The sequence below is a fragment of the Labrus mixtus genome, chromosome 2 (genome assembly GCF_963584025.1).
Source record: "Labrus mixtus chromosome 2, fLabMix1.1, whole genome shotgun sequence".
Taxonomy (NCBI): domain Eukaryota; kingdom Metazoa; phylum Chordata; class Actinopteri; order Labriformes; family Labridae; genus Labrus; species Labrus mixtus.
The window spans coordinates 13,622,857-13,645,245 of record NC_083613.1 but is presented as its reverse complement, the minus strand read 5'-3'; the positions used below and the strand labels follow the sequence as shown (position 1 = coordinate 13,645,245).

General features: G+C 42.8%; 1 protein-coding gene across 1 annotated transcript in view; it reads left to right on the top strand.

Annotated features, from left to right (window-relative positions):
- Window positions 1-22,389, top strand: part of LOC132994457 (zeta-sarcoglycan) — a 390,284-nt gene that overhangs the window by 273,177 nt on the left and 94,718 nt on the right. The window contains exon 3 of the mRNA XM_061064818.1: window positions 996-1,097. Within this exon, the coding sequence (XP_060920801.1) occupies window positions 996-1,097 (102 nt within the window). The remainder of the gene's footprint in view (window positions 1-995; window positions 1,098-22,389) is intronic.

Below are 22,389 nucleotides of genomic sequence, written 5' to 3'. Positions count from 1 at the left end.
GTCTCTGAGTCATGACACACTACAAAGAGTGTGAAGCTCGAGTCCCTCTGGCTGTGTTGTTGTCAGAGCCATGTTTACATGGACGGGACGGCCGGCTCCACCCCTTGTGTATAAAAGCTGTTTTAGTCAAGGACTAGAGAGAAGAAGAAGAACATACTCACTGATTATTTGGATGTTAGTAAGAGTTTTTAGATCACGCTCATTCTGTGTCAATTTATGAAATGTGAAGCTACGAGCTAACTAAAGAGCGCTAACATTAACATGCAAACACAACAACGCAGGACACAGGTGATTGCAGCTCGAGCAAAGTATATTATTTTCCACTGCTTGTGCTTAATGGCGCTTCATTATGGCCTGTTCTAATTGATAACTCCTTTGTGTGAACAATAGTGGAGAGGGGTTGGAGGTGTGTCTCTGGAGGAGAGTGGAGGATTCAGGATGGAGGAGGTGTCACCAATCAGTATTTTGTTTTGGTTTCATGCTGCTGCTCAAATGCGACATCTATTGGATCAAAAAGTCGCACATTCTTCCTTTAAAGAAACGCCGGTTGGAGTTCACAGAAGCGAGGGCCCCTTACTTTCTCTTCAGAGAATCAGCTTTTATTTTGAAAGAAGGACTTCTAGTCGATCAAAAGTTACAGCCTTAAATTAAAAACAGAGAAAGCGAAAACTTGCTGCATGAAATGTTGCGTTAAGTGAAGAGTTAACAGGTGAAATGTTTGATGTTGTTTCCTAATGCTGTTCTCTGCCTGTGTTTCTGTATCATTGTCAAATGAAGAAGACTCTCAAGGTGATAGAGTTTACTTTGAAATAACTATAAATATATCACATGAGCAGGGAGCCAAGCAAACTGAATTGCACAGTGGATCCTCAGACTCTGAGGAGATGAGGTTGTCGTGTTTGCAAATTGATTTTGATTGTTTGACTCAACTTGTCATTATCTCTTTGAATAACCATTAACTCTCTCTCCCTCTGTCTCTGCTTGTGTCTCTCCAGGATGGCATGGGGAAACTGCGAGTGACAAAGGAGGGCGTCAGATTGGAGGGCGTGTCTGAATTCTTATTGCCTTTATACGTCAAAGAGATCCAGTCTCGAAGGGTAAGACCCCATCTGTGTGAGGGAGTGTGTGTGTGTGTGTGTGTGTGTGTGTGTGTGTGTGTGTGTTGAACTCAATAGTTTTATGGATTTGACCTGTTTGTTTACTGATGTAATGGTGATGCATGTCTGTGTGTGTTTGTGTGTTTGTGTGTGTGTGTGTGTGTGTCCTTATAATGAGCAGCAGTCAGGCTCTATTCGTCATGTGTGTGTGACATGATTACTGCGCTGCATATGATCCAGCACTCCTCCAAACGTCCATCCATCACACACAGAATCATCATTGATTCTGTCCGCTCAGGCAACACAGACACTATATGTCACTCCATATGGGACAATCTGTGTGTGTGTGTGTGTGTGTGTGTGTGTGTGTAGGAGCAGATTTCAGAGCAATAGATGAATGCTGTGATAGACTAAAGCATTGGGTCCCAACATGGGGTCCTGGTCCCCTAGGTGGGGCGCCTTAGATCTCAGGGGGGGTGCAAGGCTCTGCCTGTGCTGCAATGTCTACTGACGCCATATTTGCGATAACTAAGAACATATTTGGTCATTTTCCAGATTCAACAACGCTGTAAGAATTACTGACATTTAAAAGCCTGTGTTACTGGTTACCGTATGTGAAACCACTGACAACAACACCAGAATAAGTTTTATTGACATCAATTCAGTGGGCGGGGTTACGCTAACGTTAGCACAGTAGCATCTTGTGAGAAAGAACGTTACAAACACAGGCATGTGATCATTTAGTCGTGGGCTCACAGTCTCGGAAATACCAACATTATTTTTCCCTGCTCGAGTTTAGTGAGCTGGAGTCTATGTGCAGGAAGGAAAACTTCTCTCACAAGAACAGAGCACCGAGCTGAACATTAACACGCTCCTAGAGAGCGCCGTGCTGCAGACAGCGGAGACCAAGGTGTAGCTCCTTGGGTATGTCTGGTCTCGGTTAGTTCTGTCTTGACTACAACGCTACCCATCACTGTGGTCTAGACTATACAAATAATCTGTTAAAAATGTGTTCTTTAATAAAAAGCTGCAGAAAACTAGACTGAACAGAAGAAGAGCAGCAGCAGGGAGGATGGGACGCTCCAGTGAAGGATGTACATATAAAAACGTGACTGTGGTACAGAGGATGAGAGAGTGTCCTGATTAAAAGAACAGGATGATTGTGAAGATAAAAAAAAAAAAATCAAAAGAGGAGGAAGACAGGATGAGAGCGGAGCGCGATGATGAACGGTGAGGAGATGGAGTGAGAGGTGCTGCAGAACAAGTGGAGGCTGATGAGGAGGAAAAGGTAATCAGGAGAGAGAGGAGAGGCTGCAGGAAGAGAAGGAAGAGGAGATTAAAACAGATCAACAAACGCTGAAGAAGACATGGTTATGAGTGAAATTGATAAGAAGATAGATTTTGACAACGTTGCTGACACTTCATATTTCTTTTTTATTTGAGAACTTTTAGTCCATGGGAAATGCTAAGATGTCATTTTTCAAAAGCATCTCCAATACATACAATACATGTTTAGGCACATCTATTTGCAAAAATTCAAAGTCCACGCGGCTTCTCCTACGTCCTCCTGTTAGCTGTAGCATTAGCCGCATGTAACGCTCGGTTCTAGCCCCCCTCGATAAAAATGTGTCAGTCCGACGTCATTGTCAGTGTGAGATCACTGATCTAAGCCCATTGGCTCGTTGTGGCAAGCCCAGCAGCTCATGTTGCACGCCCGTTAACTTCTGTAGCACGGCCACGATATGCCGTAGCCTGCGGTAGCACAGTAGTGCTAAGGTGCTAATGTTTATGCTACCCTCGGACGGAGCCAGTGGCTGCATTCCCAATATGGTAAAAGAGGCGGGACATTTCCGAGAACCGTGCTGAGCAACTGACCAATAACAACAGAGAGGATCAGCAGACCAATCAGAGCAGACTTGGCCCACGTGGGGCTCTGCAGTGTGGGCTCAGCAGAGCGTAGCTGACGGACTCAGAGCGTAGAGGGAGCAAAGAGGAGCAGTACATGAAAACAGACACTTTTTTCGGACTTTAGCTATTGTGAACGTACAAAAGTAGGAACATAGATTAAATATATGAACCCCAAAAAGGGCATAATATGGGCTCTTTAATGTCCACTATGGTTTTTGTGTTAGTCTAATGTTTAACTCTACATCAGTGATTACATTAGTGTACAGTCCGGTCCTCTGAGGTCCGTCCGGGATAAGGAAGGCGAGACGGCGCTGATGCAATATGTATGGGGCAGACTTTTTCTTTTTTGTTTTTATTTGTTTAGATTGTCATAATTAAAGTGACTTATTGGAAACGGCTCACTACATGCGTGATTATAGTCTAAATAAAACCATCAGTTTGAATGATTATGATGACTTGGATCCGTCAGTAAATTTTGATATTTAGTGAAATAAATTGTGGAAGAGACATCAATATGTATCTCCAGGCTTCAATTCATCACTTTTCGCCAATTTCCCATGCCTCCAAAATGTACGTAAGCAAACGTATGGGTCACAGTTTGCTTACCGGTGCGCACATTTTACCATCAGGTTTGTTTTTATAGATCACAGACTTTTCGTGGCAAAAAGCGTACGCTAGTTTCAGACCCCGTTTTGTGCGTACACAACGGTTATAAATGAGACCACTTTTGGTTTGACCTGATAACTGGTCTCATATCTGGAAAACCAAGGGGCGTCCAAAACGGCCATGTGGGGGTGTCTTAAAACCGCCTACCTTCTCTGGTCCAAACAAATCCAGATCATTCAGGACCAGAATCTAAAGTTAGAAGGAGGACATACTGGCTGCTGCATTGTTGTCAGAGAAGCCAGCACTTCAACATAGCATGTTTCCTTAATGTCTGATCATATAGTAAGGTCACTTTATCATTTCACTCACTACACATCTTACTGATTGGACCTGTACAAGACCTTCATCCCAGTTAAGAATCAAACAAACCATAAAAAGAGCTGTACAGACTGTTTTATACCTGAAGTCCACATGCCAAGGTTCCACCTGGTGTTCAGTGTCAGAATTACATTCAAGGTGTTCAAAATACACCTGTGGCTCGAACAAGAATCTGTGAAAACAGCTTGTGTGTGCTTGCCTGTCCGTCCCCGTGTAGTGGATGTGTGTATTTGACCTCACAGTGCCTGTGTGATGAAGTGTGTGAGGGTTTCCTTGTCCTGTATCCACTCATATTTTCGCTCCCAGAACGTATTTTTGTACTTTTCCTTTGAGCAGATATTGATGTTTTATGTCTGTGAGGAAGCCGGTGCATATGTGTGTAAGTGAAAGTTTGCATGCTCTTGAGTGTGTGTGTGTGTGTGTGTGTGTGTGTGTGTGTGTGTGTGTGTGTGTGTGTGTGTGTGTGTGTGTGTGAAGCATATCTCCTTACATAAAAGCAAACAACAGGTCGCCCTCCCATTTTGTGAACAGCAGGCATGCTCTTATTTTCATATTGACGGTGAGAGCGCTCTGACTGTGAAGTGAGGCTGCAGAGGGGAGAGCGCGCTGAATCAAAAGTATCCACTGAACTCCCCGAGGACTCGGCTTCTGTTGAGAAGAGACTTGCTGTCGAGAGACGGCGAGACAAAAGATGGAGCCACAGAGTGACAGTTCAGGACAGAGCCTATCATGACGGGAGGAACATTTCCCTCCTAATTTGCAGGGGCATTTTGATTATAGCTATAGATTTTGGTCCCCCGTGTGGACAAAGTGGTACCTCTTTTCTCTGCTGATTTTGTCCTCTTGATGTGTAAGGAGCATCTTTGTTTAAGGTCATTTTATGTATTTATTTCAGAGATAGGACAGTGAATAGAGTCAGAAACAGTGGAGAGAGAGAGAGAGGGGGAAATGACATAAAGGAAAGGAGGATAGGTCAGATTTGAAACCAGTGCCGCTGCTTGGAGGACTCCAGCCTCTGCACGTGGGGTAAGCACACTAAACCACTAGGCTACGTGTGCCCCATAAGTATCCTGCAAAATTATTTTACACATATTTTTAGGCCTATTTTTGCACCTTTATTGGCTAGGACAGCTGAACAGAGACATTACATGTTGGGAGGAGAGAGTGGGGGATGAGATTCAACAAAGGGTTGAGGTTGGATTCAAACCCCCGCCTGCTGCGACAAGGGCTATAGTCTCTGTAAATGGGTGGGCGCAACATAATGGCTAGGCTCATGGTCACCTCATCCAGCCTTATTTTAGTTTAGTTTGTGAAAGTTTGTCTGAACTTTGCTGTAGGATCTGTCTGGACTGATTTTTTGAATACCTGAGCCAGTAGGAATGAGCGGTATTTAAGATGTATATGTGGCTGCTTGCACCTCCCCAACCTGAATCTGCACAACCTCATTCTTGTACCATCCGTGTGTAAATGTGATGATGGTGTCCCTGATAATTAGGCCATGAGTTCACTTTAACAAACATACACTGAGGAAAAGGACTTCAAGCTTCCTGAAATGTAATTTTGAAGAGAATAAATGTTCAGATGTGCAGAGAACAGAGGAGAGCACAGAGCTGACATCCGTCCCATGCTGCTTTTTAAAGGAACATTACATGCACACATGCAGGTTCTGCATAAACAGGGCCGTCCCCCAGCAGAGCATCGTGGGGAAGGTAAATGGAACATCGTGACTCCCAGTGAGAGATGAATACTGTACAGAACATCGCATATGAAGCACACACCACCACCACCAACAACAACAAAAACAACAACGACAGGAAGGATGCAGTGAGCAATGTGATTGGCTGAGTGTGAGGATAATAGATGCAGTTATAATGTGCTCTGAGCGTCACTTTTTGTGTTTGTTTGTTGTTGTTGTTTGTGTGTGTGGCCTCAGAGTTAAATAAAAACATGTGTTCTCAATATAGAATATAAATGTACCCTGCCATGATGCAAGGAAATAACTAACACTGCATTCAAAATATTAAGTCTACAACATTTTGTTTAAAAGTCCATTTAAAACATTGATGTTAGCTTCACACTTTTTTGGCCTATAGGGGCGTTCAAAATACCTTTGAAGCAGAGGTTAATGAGAGAAGAAGAGAGAGTGCCACAACGTTATTTATTTGTGCTGGTTTTTACATACCTACAGGCCGTACCCGGGTTTCGGTCCTGTTGCTCCCTTCCTGCATGTCATTCCCCACTTTCTCTCACCCCAATATCCGGCTCTATCCACTGTCCTGTCTCAGCATTAAAGGCAGGAAAAATTAGATCTTTACAAAGACAAAAGACAAAAAAATGTAAAAAGGGAATAAGTACAAATGTTTGTCACAAATGTCACATTCTGGAGGATGACGCATGTTTCAGGCGTGCATATATGCAGACAAATAACAGGTAGCAGGCAGGTGTGGCCTGAGCGCTTGGGAGCAAGGCATCATGGACGATCTGGCAAGGAAACACTGCAGAGCACGAGGCAGGATGTGGAAGAAACCGAAGAGCACAACAAGGAACTCTGCAGGAGTTTGGAGTCACTGGGGACGCTGTGAGAGTCACAGGACCTGAAGCGATGACTGTGTGGCCACAGAATGAAGCTGGTCAGCGGCCAAACTCTCCGCCAGCCCTGGGAGCAACATCACAAACACAGGACTTGGAAGATACCTCACACAGAACACTGCATGTGGTTTGACAGTTCTTGCAGAGAAACATGGCAGACGACAGTTCAGACGCGGGCGCCACTAATACGACGTTCACGCTGCTGGGAGAAACTCATCTGACTTTTAGTTTTTAAGGAGCTGCTTCTTATGCCAGGACACACTTCTTTTAAATTGTTTCATGTGTGATATTTCCTTGAATAAAAGCGAATATTAAGCATACAGAGCAATTTAAAAACAGTGCCACGTTGCTACCGAATGAAGCGGATGTGCTGCGAGTAAAAAGTCTGCACCTTTTGTCACCTAGCAACAGTAAGCAGAGAGGTGCTCTGACACTTTGGTCGAGGTTGCTGCCGGCCCCAAAAAAAAGCTTTTAGTGGACACAGGCCATTCTGGATGATGTTTCTAAGGTTTGTTGTGTAAAGTGTGGGCTAAAGTGTAACTTTTTCACCTTAAATCAGAAGTTTCAAAGATTGAATTAATAGCACAATAACATTGATCAGGGAGAACAGCGTCTCTCCCATGTCCACAGCGTGATCGCCTGTTTACTGCACTATGTAACTTTGATAGTGAGGCGAGGTAATCAGCTGAGGCTAAGAGGAAGAGGACGCTGCCGGATGAAGCTAAGACGAGAGAAAGGAGAGTGAGCGAGCAAGAAGCAGAGCGTCAATCCCTGCAGATATTATTCAGAGCAGATTGAGATGTAACGTTAGGCTGTATCGTTATCGGTGTCATCGTTGTCTCATGTTTAGCAGCTTTACCGGCTGCAGAAAGTCGTCTAACCCGAGTTATGTCTCAGGTTAGATATAAACAAATCCATAAATCCACCTTGTCTGAAAAAGTTGTCTATGTCCTCGTCCATCTTCAATGGAAGCTTTATAAGTTTGGAACCTGACAAACACATCTCAGCTAACATGTAATAAATGAGCCTCTCCAATTTAGACATTTAGCCAAGGCCTATAGTCGTCACGGCTGAATACACAAGCACATACTCCACATGCTAACAGTTAGAAAACAACGGGCTGAAGACGATAGCAGAGTCGGATTTCTCATAAATCCGGTAATATTACTGATCCTTGTCATTGGACGTGGTTGTTTGACGTCTTTGCCGGCTGCGGACCCTCTGCTTGTAAACAAATGCAGTGGTGTTTCAGAGGGGGAGGGGCTAACAGTAGCCTAGTATGTGTTTATGACAGTGCAGTTGCACTCAGAGACCGTCTGTGGGCGCCAAAGCAAGTTCCTATAAATTTAAAGCTTTAAAAAGAAAAGACACACTGAATATGCAGTGTCCCCTCTTTGTCGTGCCCTCTCTGCTCTGTTCCTACAAAAGCCTGTCTTTAGTGACACACACAGCCACACACACACACACAGAAACACTGACTCCAGCAACTTGGTCCTATAATTGTCCCCATAGGGACCTCATGACGACCTATCACCACCACAGGAGGCACAAAGAAAACTTCATTTATTCGTCCCCCTTGCTGTCCCCTTCTCTCTCTTTGATTTGGCTATTCTTCTTATGTGTCTCTTTTCCTTGTTATTAGGGCGTTTCTTCCTCTACCCCCCTGTCAGTGACATTTCTCTCTCTCTCTCTCTCTCTCTCTCTCTCTCTCTCTCTGTGTGTCTTTGTTGTTCTGTCTTTCTCTACCACCCCTGTACTGATACCGGCTCCCTGGAGACAGGCCTTGTTATGTGCAGTAGGGTGCCTGGGATCTTGGGGGTGGGAAAAAAAAACAACAAACATCTCCTGCACACACAGTGGAGCAAGAGAAGATGTATGCATGTGAAGGGACTGAGGTTATATAAAGAAGCCATGTAAGGGGATAATTGAAAATGCAAAAGAGGTGATTGCAATATAAAAACAATAATGAATGTGGTTCACATAATGAAAAAGCTCAAAGAAACAATAATTGAAACAGTTCCCTATTCCCTGTGCGGCAGCTCCTACAGCGACTGAAAAATAAAGGGTGGTGGGTGAAGGTGGGAGGCTGCCATAACTTTATTTTTGCTGTTTGTCAGTTTTAGATTTATTACTCCTTCCCTCTGCCTCATACTTCCTCCGTGCGTCTCCTCTGGGGACCTGAGCTAGCTGAAACTTCTCCAACTCTGTGGCCGTAATTGAATAGCAGAGAGTTCTAATGGAACATTAGGCTGTTCCCGTCTTGGCAGGCCCTATTGATTTTGACTTTGCAGCATTGTAAACAATCTGGAATAAATGTAACTGAACGGATGCAGACCTTGGTATGCGCTAGAATTCCAGGACTATTGCTGTGGAACTGTTGCGCTGTGGCAGGTCTCACTGTTACAGTGTGTTTTGGTTTCACTTTCATACTGTGTTACTCGGGGCAACGAGGGCGTGAAACTTTCTCTAAGAGAAACAACAGAAGCTCTCGTTGTTCAGTATGATCGAGATGATGGAAAGACACGGAACACGGTCCGACTGTCAAGCACACCTGATTAATTGGGTGTCACCTGAGGAGCGCGATGCCGTCAGGTTTCTTCTCATATTAATAGCTTTTTTTGATGTTGTTTTCTTTTTGTATGTGGTCACAGCCAGGAAACACAGCGGCATGCTTTCATATCCACAGCGCTTTTCATCTTTGTAAAGGCGGCGCCTTTCATGTATTAAAAAAAAACAAAACACAACATCTCGAGCTATCATTTGGACAAACTGTCGACAGGAAGTCCTACCGCTAGGAACGTTTGATACAAATTGCTTTTCATCCTCAGCGGGTGTGGGATGTCATATGAGAAGTTGCTCATGATGAGGAACTCAGATTCAATTTAAATGAAATTACATGCTGTCAATGTGTCAGGATTTGTAATGAATTAAGGCATTTTTCTGAAATGTAGATGACGTCTGAAAAAGTGGCTTGAGTTTGTTCCTGTTGATTCATCACAATGTCTGTTGGGAAACAAAGCTGGAGCGCTCACACCGGGCCTCCATGTGCAGGGACTTTTTTCCTTTTGACCTTTGAGTTACAGTACTGCCAATGTGTGCTCCTCCATTTTTAGTTTTTTTTTTCTGGACGGACTTCTCTTCCAAAGTGTGCAGAAACAGAGGGTATCAAGAGTTGCATGACTTTTAAAATCGACAGTCTTTTCATTAAAGATGAGTTGACACAGCACACAGGAGAGTGGAATATTCTGCAACTAGTCACATTATGACCTGGACTTCAAACTGAAACCATATTACTTTATAACCCTAACCCTAACCCAACACCATAATCCATGTCACTTGTCTACAGATGCTACAGTTAGATATTACTTAAAGGTCACATATTCTCCTCCTCTTCTTCAACCAGTTTAAATAAGTCTCAGAGCTCCACAAAACATGTCTGTGAAGTGTCTTGTTCTAAATCCACTCTGATCATGTATTTGATCATGCCTATAAACCCCTCTATTTCAGCCCTGCTCAGAACAGGCTGTTTCTGTGTCTGTACCTTTAAATATGTAAATGAGTGGTGTCTGACCACGCCCCCTCTCTGGAAGGGCTCGGGTTTTCTCGCTCCATGTCCTATTGTTTACGGTGAGAAGGCAGACTCAGAGGGCAGAACAAACACCTAGCTGTGGGAGTGTCACCCACCTGGGGGAGGGGTTACTGCCCTTTGTGACGTCATGAAGGGAACATCTCCAAACGGCCTGTTTGAGCACACATTTTCGGCAAAAGTGGAGCAGGCAGAAGACGGAGAGGATGGACTTTTCTCATCAATGGGGGGTTTGTAGACAGACTAGAGACACATATTATAGTTAGAGAAACATGGTGAAGTATTATGCATAATATGTGACCTTTAAATCTTAGTGTTGGTACTTTACCAGACAGTCATTTTCATCAGAAAGTCATCCCTGACTTTTAACGTGCTTTACTTGATCCCTCTGAGTTTCTATTCACCAGCTTTGAAAACTTTAATACAAAATGAGCTACAGCTTTCTATACTTCCTTTTATTTAAGAAGTCTAACTCACCAGTCTGCCATCAAAGAACGGTCATCTGTTGCATCCCAAAGTCCAACAAATGTGGAGTGTAGTTGATATAAACAGCATGCCATCATAAAGCAGTCGGTGCTCACTACATAGAAATGTATTCAGCCCTCATTGGAAGTGAATGACTATGACACCATGTCAGTGATGATAAGCGTCTCCATTGGAAGATGAGAGCTTCCCCAAGCAGACGCATGCAGGGTTCCTGTCAGATGTCTGAGCTTTTTCCATGTCCTTTAAAACATTAAAACAGATATCAGATAAGAAGTCGACACCGCCACTGAAGTTAAATGAAATATAATAGAAAGAGAAGATAGAAACGTCTGGCTGAGAGGCTGCAGTGGAGATAATTTGATGGTCTCTAGAGAAGCAGGAATACAGTCATAATGTTTTTATTCAGGACTGAGCTTAGTATGATGTGTAGCCGAGCATGAGGCTGTGTCTGTGCTTGCGGCGGCCTCAGTAATCATCTGTCTGCAACGACAAATGTCCACAAATCTTGGTGTGCCTGGCGTGTGAGTGTCCAGCGAGTACGTTCGCTCCAGACGTGGTCGCGACCCATGTAAAAATAGTCTCCATTAACATTTAACAGCATTTTTCAGAATGTCAGGAGAATGAAAGTCACATCGGGCCGGGAGGGGGGGGAGAGAGGAAACGAGACAAAAATGAATAAGAATTAATCCCCTGCTCTGAAAGATCATTCCATCCCTGCCTCCAGCTTCTGTCTCAGAGGTCACGTCAAGCAAGAGCCACAACAAAAACCCCTCGTCAGGAAAGTTAGCCTAAGAAAAAGGGCACATCCTGATGCCGCATGGTGAATGTAAGAATTTTGATGATGCTGTCATGAAAATGGATAATCCCCCACAAAATAAAGTCACTACTTCCTCTTCTAGCCAAATATTTCCCTTTAAGATTTTCAGGCCGCCAAATTAAAGCACTACAAAAAGAAGAATTTGAAATTATTACAGTGCTTGGCCTACTTCCAGTGCGGACCTCCTCAGAGTGAAGAGGTTCAACTCTGCCATACCAAGGACCCCCATATAGCATTAGTTTCTGGAGAGGACCGTGCTCTTGCAACATTTCTTAAATGCCTTGTTCATTATGACGGCAAATGTCAAAGCTTGAACACATGGGCGCCTTTGGACTAGCAGTGGGATTACGCCCCATATACGGAGGCTATCATTTTTCAAGCAGACAGACCTGTTTCAAGTCCAACCTGTAGCTCCTTTATCACATCTCATCCCCCTTTATAGCCCATGCTATCCACTGTCCTTTCAAAATAGAAGTATGAAAGACCAAAAATAAAACTTATTAAATGTTATTATCACAATTAATTTTAATGGTAGATTTTTTTTCTTTGTACCCTTTTAGCCCTTCTTCCCTTCTGGTTTCTGTGACTCCACTAGCCCCCTCTGGTGACCCCGCAGGGGGTGGGGAGTATGAATATACATTAGGAAGGACGGAGCAACAGCTGCCTGGGAGTGCAACCAGAAGCTAGAGCTCCCCCTGCTGACGGGTTGCAGTATAGGTCGTAAATCCAGCTTCCTCCATGTTACCAGATGGAACATGATTCAAACTATAAAGTTAAAATACAAGTTGAATAATTTCTTCTCAAACTTGGATTCTGTTGTGATGTTCAGGTATTATCATGAGGATTTATGTCCAGTTGTTCATCTTTCCGAGTCTGGGGTGTAAAAACGCTTTGAGCAGTCAGAAGACTAGAAAAAAGATATACAATCTCAAGTCTATTTAACCATTTAACATGGGTGTGTATGTGACCTCTGGGGCCTGAGGCTGGCCCAGGAGGTCACATAGCCTCAAGTGGACACTTGAGTAGTTTTTTGCACTTCCACATCTTCCGTCTTCATTTTTCAACACTGGAGGTCGCTGCTTGCTATGGAATAATATGGCTTACCTAAAGCTACTGGAAGGAACTTTCAGTTTTTCGTTGATTTTTACGCCCCCGTGTGGACAAAGTGGTATGGTCTTGACTCTGCTGATTTTGTCCTGCACGTGTGTAGGCAGTCTGTATTGCAAAACGTCATCCTGCTTCAAACATATCTGTCATAAAGAAAGCTTCTGGTTTGCCACTTGTGGCGCAGTGGTTAGTAATGGAGGCTGTAGTCCTCCAAGCGGACGGCCCAGGTTCAAGTCCAGCCTGTGGCTCCTTTCCCGCATGTCATTCCCTACTCTCTCTCTCCCTGATTTCCAACTCTATCCACTGTGCTATCTCTCCATTAGAGGCACAAAAGCCCAACAAAAAAAGAAAAGAAAAAAAAAAAGAAACCTGCAATCTGTTTCATAACCAGCTAAAAAAAACTCCTCGTGGTAGCTTTAATAAACTGATTTTTAAAACAGGCCGTATATCTGCACCGAAGCACCCTCCATGCTCGGTAATTTATTGGCTTCGGCATCCTATCTCTCCATGTCCATAAATGCTGCATTGCTGGCATGAAGACAGTAGTAACCGTTGAGCACAAGGCCATCAGCTGTGTGCCAGCACTCCATTTAATGTTTGATTTAGAGAACTACACACACTCAGGGTCATTGATAGTTGGCTGGGTTTCTTCTAGAGCGCAGTTATATTTTAGACTTTATCACCCAAACTAAAGTTACTCTGTACTTTTAGCTCGCCGTAGCACTGTGTTTGCCCTGTCCTCCTGTAACAACCATGGCTGCAGCCATGATATGACAGCCATAATTCACAGCTGAATGGATTGTGATGCTGGGCTTTAAAGCGTGTAGAGTATTCTCTCTATTTCCAAGTTTGAATCCCAGCCAGTCCTGGTTTTTTGTGCAGTAATTGGCGTAATGATCAGGCGGGCAGATAGCTTTGTACAGACAAATTTATCTTTAAGCCTACAGCGTGTTTCATTGATAGCATCAGTGGGAAAATGAGCGTCTATATTAGGTGAAGGGACAGTGAAGACAGAGATGTTTCATTCCACAGCCGGAGCGACGCATTTGTTCAGTGTAATCACCGTGTCAAATTAAGAGTGTAGGATGTATGCGCTAACATGAGAGGGATTCATGTTAACCACGCTGGCTCCAACCCAAAACAGGAATCACAGCATGATGAATAGAGGAGCTTAGTTAAAAAGAGCTTCTGAAGGTTTAAACATTTGTATTTTTTTTAAAGCTGAAAACTAAACGATGTGAGTGGACGTTATGAAAAATGTATTAAAATGGACTTAACCTATGATGTTTATTTTTTTGTAACATTACCTCAAATACTTCCAACAGTTATCAAATCCAGAGAAATCCTTAATTTTAGACGCCACATTGTTACCGTTGCCAAGCAAACAGCGGATATAACGTTAAAGACAGCTGCATTAGGAAGCGTGAGCTGCTACTGAGCGCTGCCGTATTGTCGCTGTTTGTGACGCCGTGATATAAACGTCATGGAAATTATTCTCGGATGCATTAGCTCGTCAGTAAACATATTCTTTTCCTCAGGTTGGTTTCGCCCTGTCGTCTTGACAACGGTCAACTCGCCTGTTTCCGCAGCGGGATGTTAATGACTTAGTTAGTGACACCTGCCACCCCATCAGCGGTTTCAGACGCTATTCAGAACCCCTCTCTGAGGCGGACTGATACATACTGTGATAAGCCTAAGAGATGTTGTACTCTAAATCAGGAATGCCTCTTGTCCAATCAGCATGCTCCGTAAGAACTAACTGCTAACTGTTGTAAAACCATAAGTGAACACCAACATCTTGGATACAACTTCTTCAGTTCTTGTAATAGAACGGACCTCCTTCAGATATCTCTCTCCCTCACTCTCTCCCCCCCCTCTCTCTCTCTCTCTCTTTAACGATACCCTTTAAATTATATATCCAGGGATTGAGATGTGACAGTTCCTTGTGTAAGCTTGGCTGCTCAAATCATCATTTCACTCAACATCACTAAACACACAACTCTGACAGTCGCTGAGAAATAAAATGTAAATGTCACAAACGTAACCGCTCACTTTGTTAATATAAATCTCTCTTTACACGTTTATAAGCAAACATCTCCCATCATGTAGCTGACGGTGCGTTCAGCTGTGCCTTTGAAGGGATGCTCTGAAAATAAATGTTGACTTTCTTTTATACATGCACACAAATATCCCACCTACGTGTTTTAAACGAATATTTCAATCATATTTTTGGACGTTGCTTATCGTCAATATCCATTTAGCATGTACATGACGCAGTTGCATTAGCCAAGTTCACACCAGACTAGCATTGCCTTAATACACACCGCAGCACACACACCTTGTCCCGGCTGGTATTATGCATGCACAGGTTGTTTCTAGGGGAACGGTCACAATCCTCTGTGTGAAATTAATTAAGGGTGGACATTTGAATTAATTAACTGGACGGGAGTGTGGTATTACACTCCTCTGGCCTTATGACATTAAACACACACACTCACAGGTTTTGTACTGAGGAAACACACACCCACACACACACACACACACACATAGATTAGATTTAATTACCAGTGTGCAGATCATTGGAACAATGTGGTTCAGCCTTAATTACATATTGTCCCGCTCCTCTCTATGTGTGTATGAAAGGAGGAGTCTGACAAAGAGAGGGGTAGAACGAGGATCAGGCGAGTTTCGGTAACATGAAACAGACTGCAGAGAAAGCATGTTTTATTTTCTGCTGTTCCTCTGGAGCATACACATCTTGGGAACATTTGCCTCGTGTGCTAAATCAGCCGGAAAGGCAAGCCTTCATTGTTAGACCTACGAAAACCCTCCAAGGAATATTTGATGAAATGCCAGTATTTTGAAAGTATTTAATGGTAAACTCCTGCACACTGTCTAACTTCCAAACATGCATTTATTGGCAATGTTTTGGCACTAGACGTTCATCAGGCAAAACAGTTTGTTAAAATGGGCGGGATATGATAAAAACGGAAGTGGCTACAAGCCTGCAATCAATCTTCATCATGACGTCAGCTCTGAACCAACAAATACTATCAGCTTCCTGGTTGAGAACACACACACCGAGTATTTTGAATGCGAAAGCTCTAAAAAATATGGCACTTAAAGTTTGCTCATTGTTGCTTCACAGAGGATATCAGAGAGGAGATTCAAAGCAGTCTCTTTATACGGCAGGTCACCATAAGCACCATTAAGTGCAAGCAGCGGACAAAATTGTCCTTGTCTCGAGCTGCATTGTTGTGTTAGCGGGCTAATGTTAGCACACTTTAGTTAGCTTGTAGCTTCACATTGCACGTAAATTGACACAGAATGATCAGTGAGTATGTTCTTCTTCTTCTCTCTAGTCTTTGACTGAAACAGCTTTTATACACAAGGGGAGGAGCCGGCCGTCCTGTCCGTGTAAACACGGCTCTGACAACAACCCAGCCAGCGGGACTCGAGTTTCTCACTCATTGTAGACAGTCATGATTCAGAGAGACATTTACACAAGATAGACTTGATTTATTAAGATTAACTTTATTGTCCCAATGGGAAATTTGTCTTGGACTTCACAGAGCTCTGATGCAGTAGCAAAATAACAAAATAAATGCATTCGTTGGTAAAACATTTCAGTTAAATAATCATTAAATTCCATACAAGTGGATTACTAAAACCATAAATATGTAATAGTTAAGAAAAGTGATAAACAGTGCAGGTACATCTACACATCTTCACACACACACTCACACCACCTCATACATGCACATGTATACACACACATTACAGCTTAGGTACTGTTGAGGGCTTTGATGGACAAGGGAACAAAGGTATTTCTGAAACGGTTGTTCCTCCCTCGGGGTACCCTGTATCGTCTGCCTGAGGGGAGGAGCTGGTACTCAGGGTGAAGAACATGAGATGGGTCTGAGATTATTTTTTGTGCCTGTCTGATTATGGTTTGTTGAAAGATGTCTTGGAGGCTGGGGTGTTGATGAACTCCCATGATTTTCATGGCTGTATTTGTGAGTCTGTTGATTTGGGCCTTTGACTGAGCGGTCAAATTTCCAAACCATGCAGAGATACCATATCGTAGGAGGCTCTCTACTGCATGGTAGAAGAGAATATGATATATGTGTTCCTTCTAGTTAGATTTATGCTGAAATTAAAGTGGTGCATTATATTTGTGCTGGAAAATTGCAAAACCTGGTCCTATAGCAGCACTGTCACATGTTGCTATATTTACATTCACGATGGTACTGTATATTATGCCTTTAAATGTCCAACGTGTCAGTGTAGTTTGTGGTTTGCACTCTCTAACTGGAAGTAAAGTTGAATAGACAGCGGATAAAATGGCCATACCAAGGCATCAAACAGAATGAAAGACCCTTGTTGTAGTTAAACACCAACACAAAGTTTCATTACCAATTGAAGGACGGGAAGTAGTTTATTATATTTGGATAAGCCTTTGTTTAAATGACAGCCTGCCTTCCTAAAAACAGACTCGGGGATAAGTAACCACGTGTATCTATAATCTGCTTTATTAATGCCACAGAAGTCCCGGGGCAAATTGAAAGGACAACACCACATGGTTGAGTGCCCAAGGTCTGCAGAATAAATTGAAGAAAGTACTGCGATAGCAGCAGAGATTAAGTAGCACACAGATTTGTTGATTAAGTAGCACAGTTTGCCACTGGCTTACATGTGGAATCTTTCCACTAAACCTGCCAAAACAGTGCAACTGCTGTGTCTGTGATGTTGGATTCGAGCCATCTTTCTTAGCGAACAGATGGCAGACGGGTGTGTAAGACATCTTGTATTCTGTGGTGGAGGTGCACTGAACACGCCGTCTAACCTCACTGGCTAAAAACAGTAGAGTCTGAATTAATAATTAGGCCTACTTTTCTTATCAGACATCTACAAAAAATCATCACAACTCCAGAGACACATCCAAAGGGATTAAAATAAATGCGAGTTGAGCGGCAGCAGGGAAAACGGATTGGGCAGGCTGATGTGTCCGCTTTTGAGCAAGGCTCATCCAATCCCTTTTGGCCACAGTCTTCCTTTTCTGCCCTGCCAACCCCAGCACTCTACATGGGGATGAATTTCTTAACGTCTTTTGCCAGAAGAACTGCTTCCCTTCATTAAAAATGAAACGTTAGAGATTAGGTTAAAAATTATTCACCTCTAAACGCTTTTTGTTCCTCACTATCAATACCAGTATACCACATGTCATATTTTTACAATAGGGTTAAAATGATGTTTCAGCTTATTTGTTTGACATTCTTGGTTTTGTATTGAAGTTGGTAATGTCTCCTATAGGGAATCAAGGGATGGCCCACTTATACCAGATACCGTCTGAGGGAAATACTTCCAGGACTTGGACATCCTTCTCTGCCTCCCTAAAACACACAACTCTTTCAGATGTATTTTTCCCCCCTTGGTGCCCTTTGGTGTTCTTCCTGGGAAAATCATAAAGGATTAAGGTTGTCTTGACATCGAGGTCCACTGTGTCTGGTGCCAGCATGGAGACATAGCAATAGATCTGCCATTGAGAGAGTCCCAGTGCTGCACTCAGCTGTCGTCCTCGCACAGCTCAGGTGATAACTGAAAACTGTCTCCTCCCTGAAGATGTTGCACACTTGCAGTGGAACAAAAAAAGCCAACTATCACACCAAAACAATGGGAAGCTTCCAAGGTGTTGGGATATCCAGTGATCCAGCCAAGGGGCCCATGTCTGAACTAAACATGGCAAGCATTTTGTTTTAGGTTTTTGGTGTTGCCATTTGCAGCAACTTAATCAACTTAACTTAAACAGTACTCTGAATCACATGACGTTATCATGCAAATCAAGGGCGTCCCTTTAGCTTACCTGGTAGACTTTCAACCCATGTACCAAGGCTGTTTTCTTACAGCAACTGTATGCTATCCTCTCTCCTTCTCTCTCTCTTTCACCTGAGTCACTCCTGTTTCTCTCTAGCTCAGGTGTCCTGGAACTACTTGTATCACATCACTTATGTTTAGTCACACATTGAACCAGCTGAATTAAGCTACTGCTTGTTAACACGTGCCATGAGTAGATACCCAAAGCTTTCAAAGGGCAGACACTCTTTGTGCACCAAACTGTACATCAGAAAAAACAAGACATGGTTCCACTCTTACTTTTATCGGCTTTTGAAAACATCTCAGCCATCCCACAATCGGTTAACAGCTTCTTGTGCTTTGTTAGAATGTGCGCCACAATAGCTGATTGGTTGGGTGAAAAGAGATTGCTGTTTCTCAGATGTTGCTTTCAGTATCCTCACCTTTCAGTTCTTTGCAAAGTTAACTGAAAATGCTAACACAGCAGATAAGGTGCAAATTCTTGCACTTTATTCTTGTGTAACATTTGCTTGGGCACTCCCCGTGAAGGATTATATGCTTTTTCTGTAGTATGGACACCTTTGTTGTCCTTCATAAATCTGGCTAAGCAAGCTTGCTGACAGTGCCTAACTCCTCTCTTTTGCTTAGCTAGCTAACAGAGTAACCCTTCCGGTTGGTGCTGCTGTGATTGGTTAGGTTCAGTTGTTGACAAACTTGACTGGAAAATCCCCTGCTGTATTGACAGCTGATAGGCCTATTCTTTTATTTTGTATACTAGGTTAGGACATCTGTGTATTTGATTGAAGTGGGAAGACGCATTTTAGGTGCATTTATTGTCATCAGATTTGATGTAGACAATCTCTTAGCGAGCTACTGAAAAACTTGCTGCAGCTACTGGTAGCTCGCTGCTCGACCTGTTCTGTCATTGATAAATCAGAAGAAATAATCTTGTTCAGTAAAAAAGCAACCAGCAAATTCTGCATCCACTGGCAAGATTTCGCAATAATACCACAAAACCATAAATAAGATAATGGTCTGAAAAAGAGAGAAGACAAACAGTATATGGGTTGCTAGAAGTGAGTGTTGAAGTACGTCATTACCACTCTGTGAAAAGAAAAAGCAATAAGGACAGACGGATAGCTCAAGCATGGCTGAGTCTCCTGGAGGAGAAGGACCCACATGAAAGTACACTGGAGTGGATGCTTCATAGACAAGAACCATGAACCAAAACGGACGACCAATTCTGAGGAAAAGACAAAAGAGGAGACGGAGAGAGAAAAAAGTTAAAATCCCAAGACATCAAACAGTCCAACTTCTCATAGGTAAAGTAAAGTGGCACAGAATCTGATTTTTTTTTTAGTGAATGAGAGACAACCTCAAATACAAAATTCTGTGTTGTCACATGTTCACACAGATTCATGGCCTCCACATAAACTGCTAATGCAGTAAAGACTGGGTATATGATGCTCCAAGTGTGTGCATTACCTTGAGATGCTTCTGACTCGTGTGATCACCTGAAATAAAAACAGACTGGCTGGCCGTACTCTGTAGATCTTACAGAGGGAGTTCAGATAAATAAATATAAGGTAGACACAAAAAAGTAAGAGGCCCAGCCGAGGGAACTAAAATTAAGGACTGAGCATTGGATGGAGATCAAAGCCAGATTTAACAAGAATGTAAATATGCGGCAGGGTGCTCAGTTGCCTGGAAAACGGAGCGTTGGAAATAAATTGAAGCGAACACAGATGACTGAGAGATCAAGGGGGAGGAAATGACAGAAAAGAGATGAAAGAAGAGTGATGTTGTTTTTCATTCTTCGTAAGTGCACATCCCATCTAATCTTCTATAATCCTTCGACACCATTTACTGTTCACATTTATTTAAAAAGTCTCAACTTTTAGAATCAGGAGGATAGGAGTTGTTTTCTTACTCATAGTCCACCCTCGTTAACTGATGATAAACTGTTAGCAAGCACGATGAATCATTTGCTAATTCAAATAGGAGTCCATTGAAATAAAAACCAAGGCATATACCCATGGACCAATTAAAACATGGATGTACACTCAGTGACATCACCCAATGCTTTCTAAAGATTTTGCAGCCAAACAGGTGGGGGTTGCCATATTGGAAATGCTGTCTCAACAGGCAAAGAGGTAAAGTTGAGGCAGTCTGGCAAACAGCTATACCACGCTAAAGTGACAGTTGAATCAGCCACGCCCTAAAATATGCAAATGTATGCAAAACTCAGCCATAATATGATCAAATGGATCATATTTTATGGATGGATGGATGAGTTTAACAAAAAATCAACCCACTGTACACTGTATACCAATAAACCTATTCATGTTTCAACACTGGAGGTTGCCGCTTGGGGCCAACCTGCCAGTCAACCCAGCCATGCCCCTTTTTATGCTCAAGTATGCATAACCCTTAGCCTTATATCATCAAAACTGATTAGTAAAAAAAAATCCCTCCCTAAAATTACAAAGAAAAAATAGCTGGTATCATATCAAATTGGTATCAAATCTGCCATTTTTCAGCTGTAAATACGTTTATTTATGCATTAATGTTGGCATTTTAAAATGGGACCTAATGGGGAATCCTTGGCGCTTGGAGCCAGCCTCAAGTGGACACTCAAGGAACTGCATTTTTTTTTTTCAACTTACGCATTGGCTTCATTTTTCAACACTTGACGTTTCTGTTTGGTGCCCACCTGCCAGTCAATCCAGGTATGCCCTGTGTAATGTCTAAGTATGCATAACTCTTAGCCTTATATCGTCAAAACTCATCAAAAGATTAGTTTAAAAAAATCACGCCCTCCTTCAATTCTTATCAATAAAAACAATCAGCTATGGAGTCCAAATCTGTTGTTTGTTCCAAGCTGTAAACATGTTTATTTCTCATGTAAAAGTGCACATTTTGATATGGGCGCTAACAGGGATTCTTTGGCATTTGGAGCCAGCCTCAAGTGGACACTCAAGGAATTGCAGTTTTTTGCACTTCTGCATATGGATCCTTTGTCTGCTTGGATGCTCTGTTCAATATGTGCTGCTTTGTCATGAGGAGAAAAAGTAGCACAGTCAGCACATTGCTCATTTCATGCAGCTCTTGTCCTCTGTCTGCTCTTCAGATTTGTCAGTCCATTTTCTCTTTTTAATGAGAACTATTTCAGAGCTGTGTTCTTTACCCTTCTTATAATTAATTAGTACTGTAGCCTTTTCTTTTGTCTCTGCTGTCCTGTCCTTAGTTTTTCCTCTAACGTCCCACATACTGTCCTCTGCGTCTCATTTAAAGGGGTTACTCCAAGTCCTCTGTTCACTATGTATTCTGTTTTAAATTATTGAGGCCTACTGTGTCCTTTCACACTCCAAATGGAAATCTTTCAAATTCAAACTACTGGAGTATAGATGGCCTAGAAGTTCAGTCGCTCCACATGTATGAAGCAAGCGGCCTCGGTACAAGTCCGACCTGTGGCTTCTTTCCTGCGTGTCATTCCCCCTCCTTTTTCCCTCTTTTTAGCAGAAGACTGGTACAAACAGGATGCTATCGACATGCACTAACAGAGATGAGTGAGTGGGCTACCCACAGCGAGCGCTGCTGCGTTTGGTGGGGGTCCGGTGCCTTGCTCAATGGCACCTCTGCAGTGCTCAGGGAGGGAACTGGCACCTCTCCAGCTACCAGACCAATTTTCAGATTTGGTCCGCACGGGGACTTGAGCCGGTGACCCTCCTGTTCCCAACCCAAGTCCCTACAGACTCAAAACCAAGTCTGCATCATTTTACTGTCAAACACATCTTACTGTAAATGCATCATTAGTAATGAAGTATGATTAATTTTGAATAATGATTTATGTAATCTGTATACTTCCAACAGGTACTTTAAGTCTTGCACATGCATGAATCCTCACTGTAGTTTTTGCAGTAGTCACTTTAACGCTCTCCTCTCGTCATGTCCCAATTGAT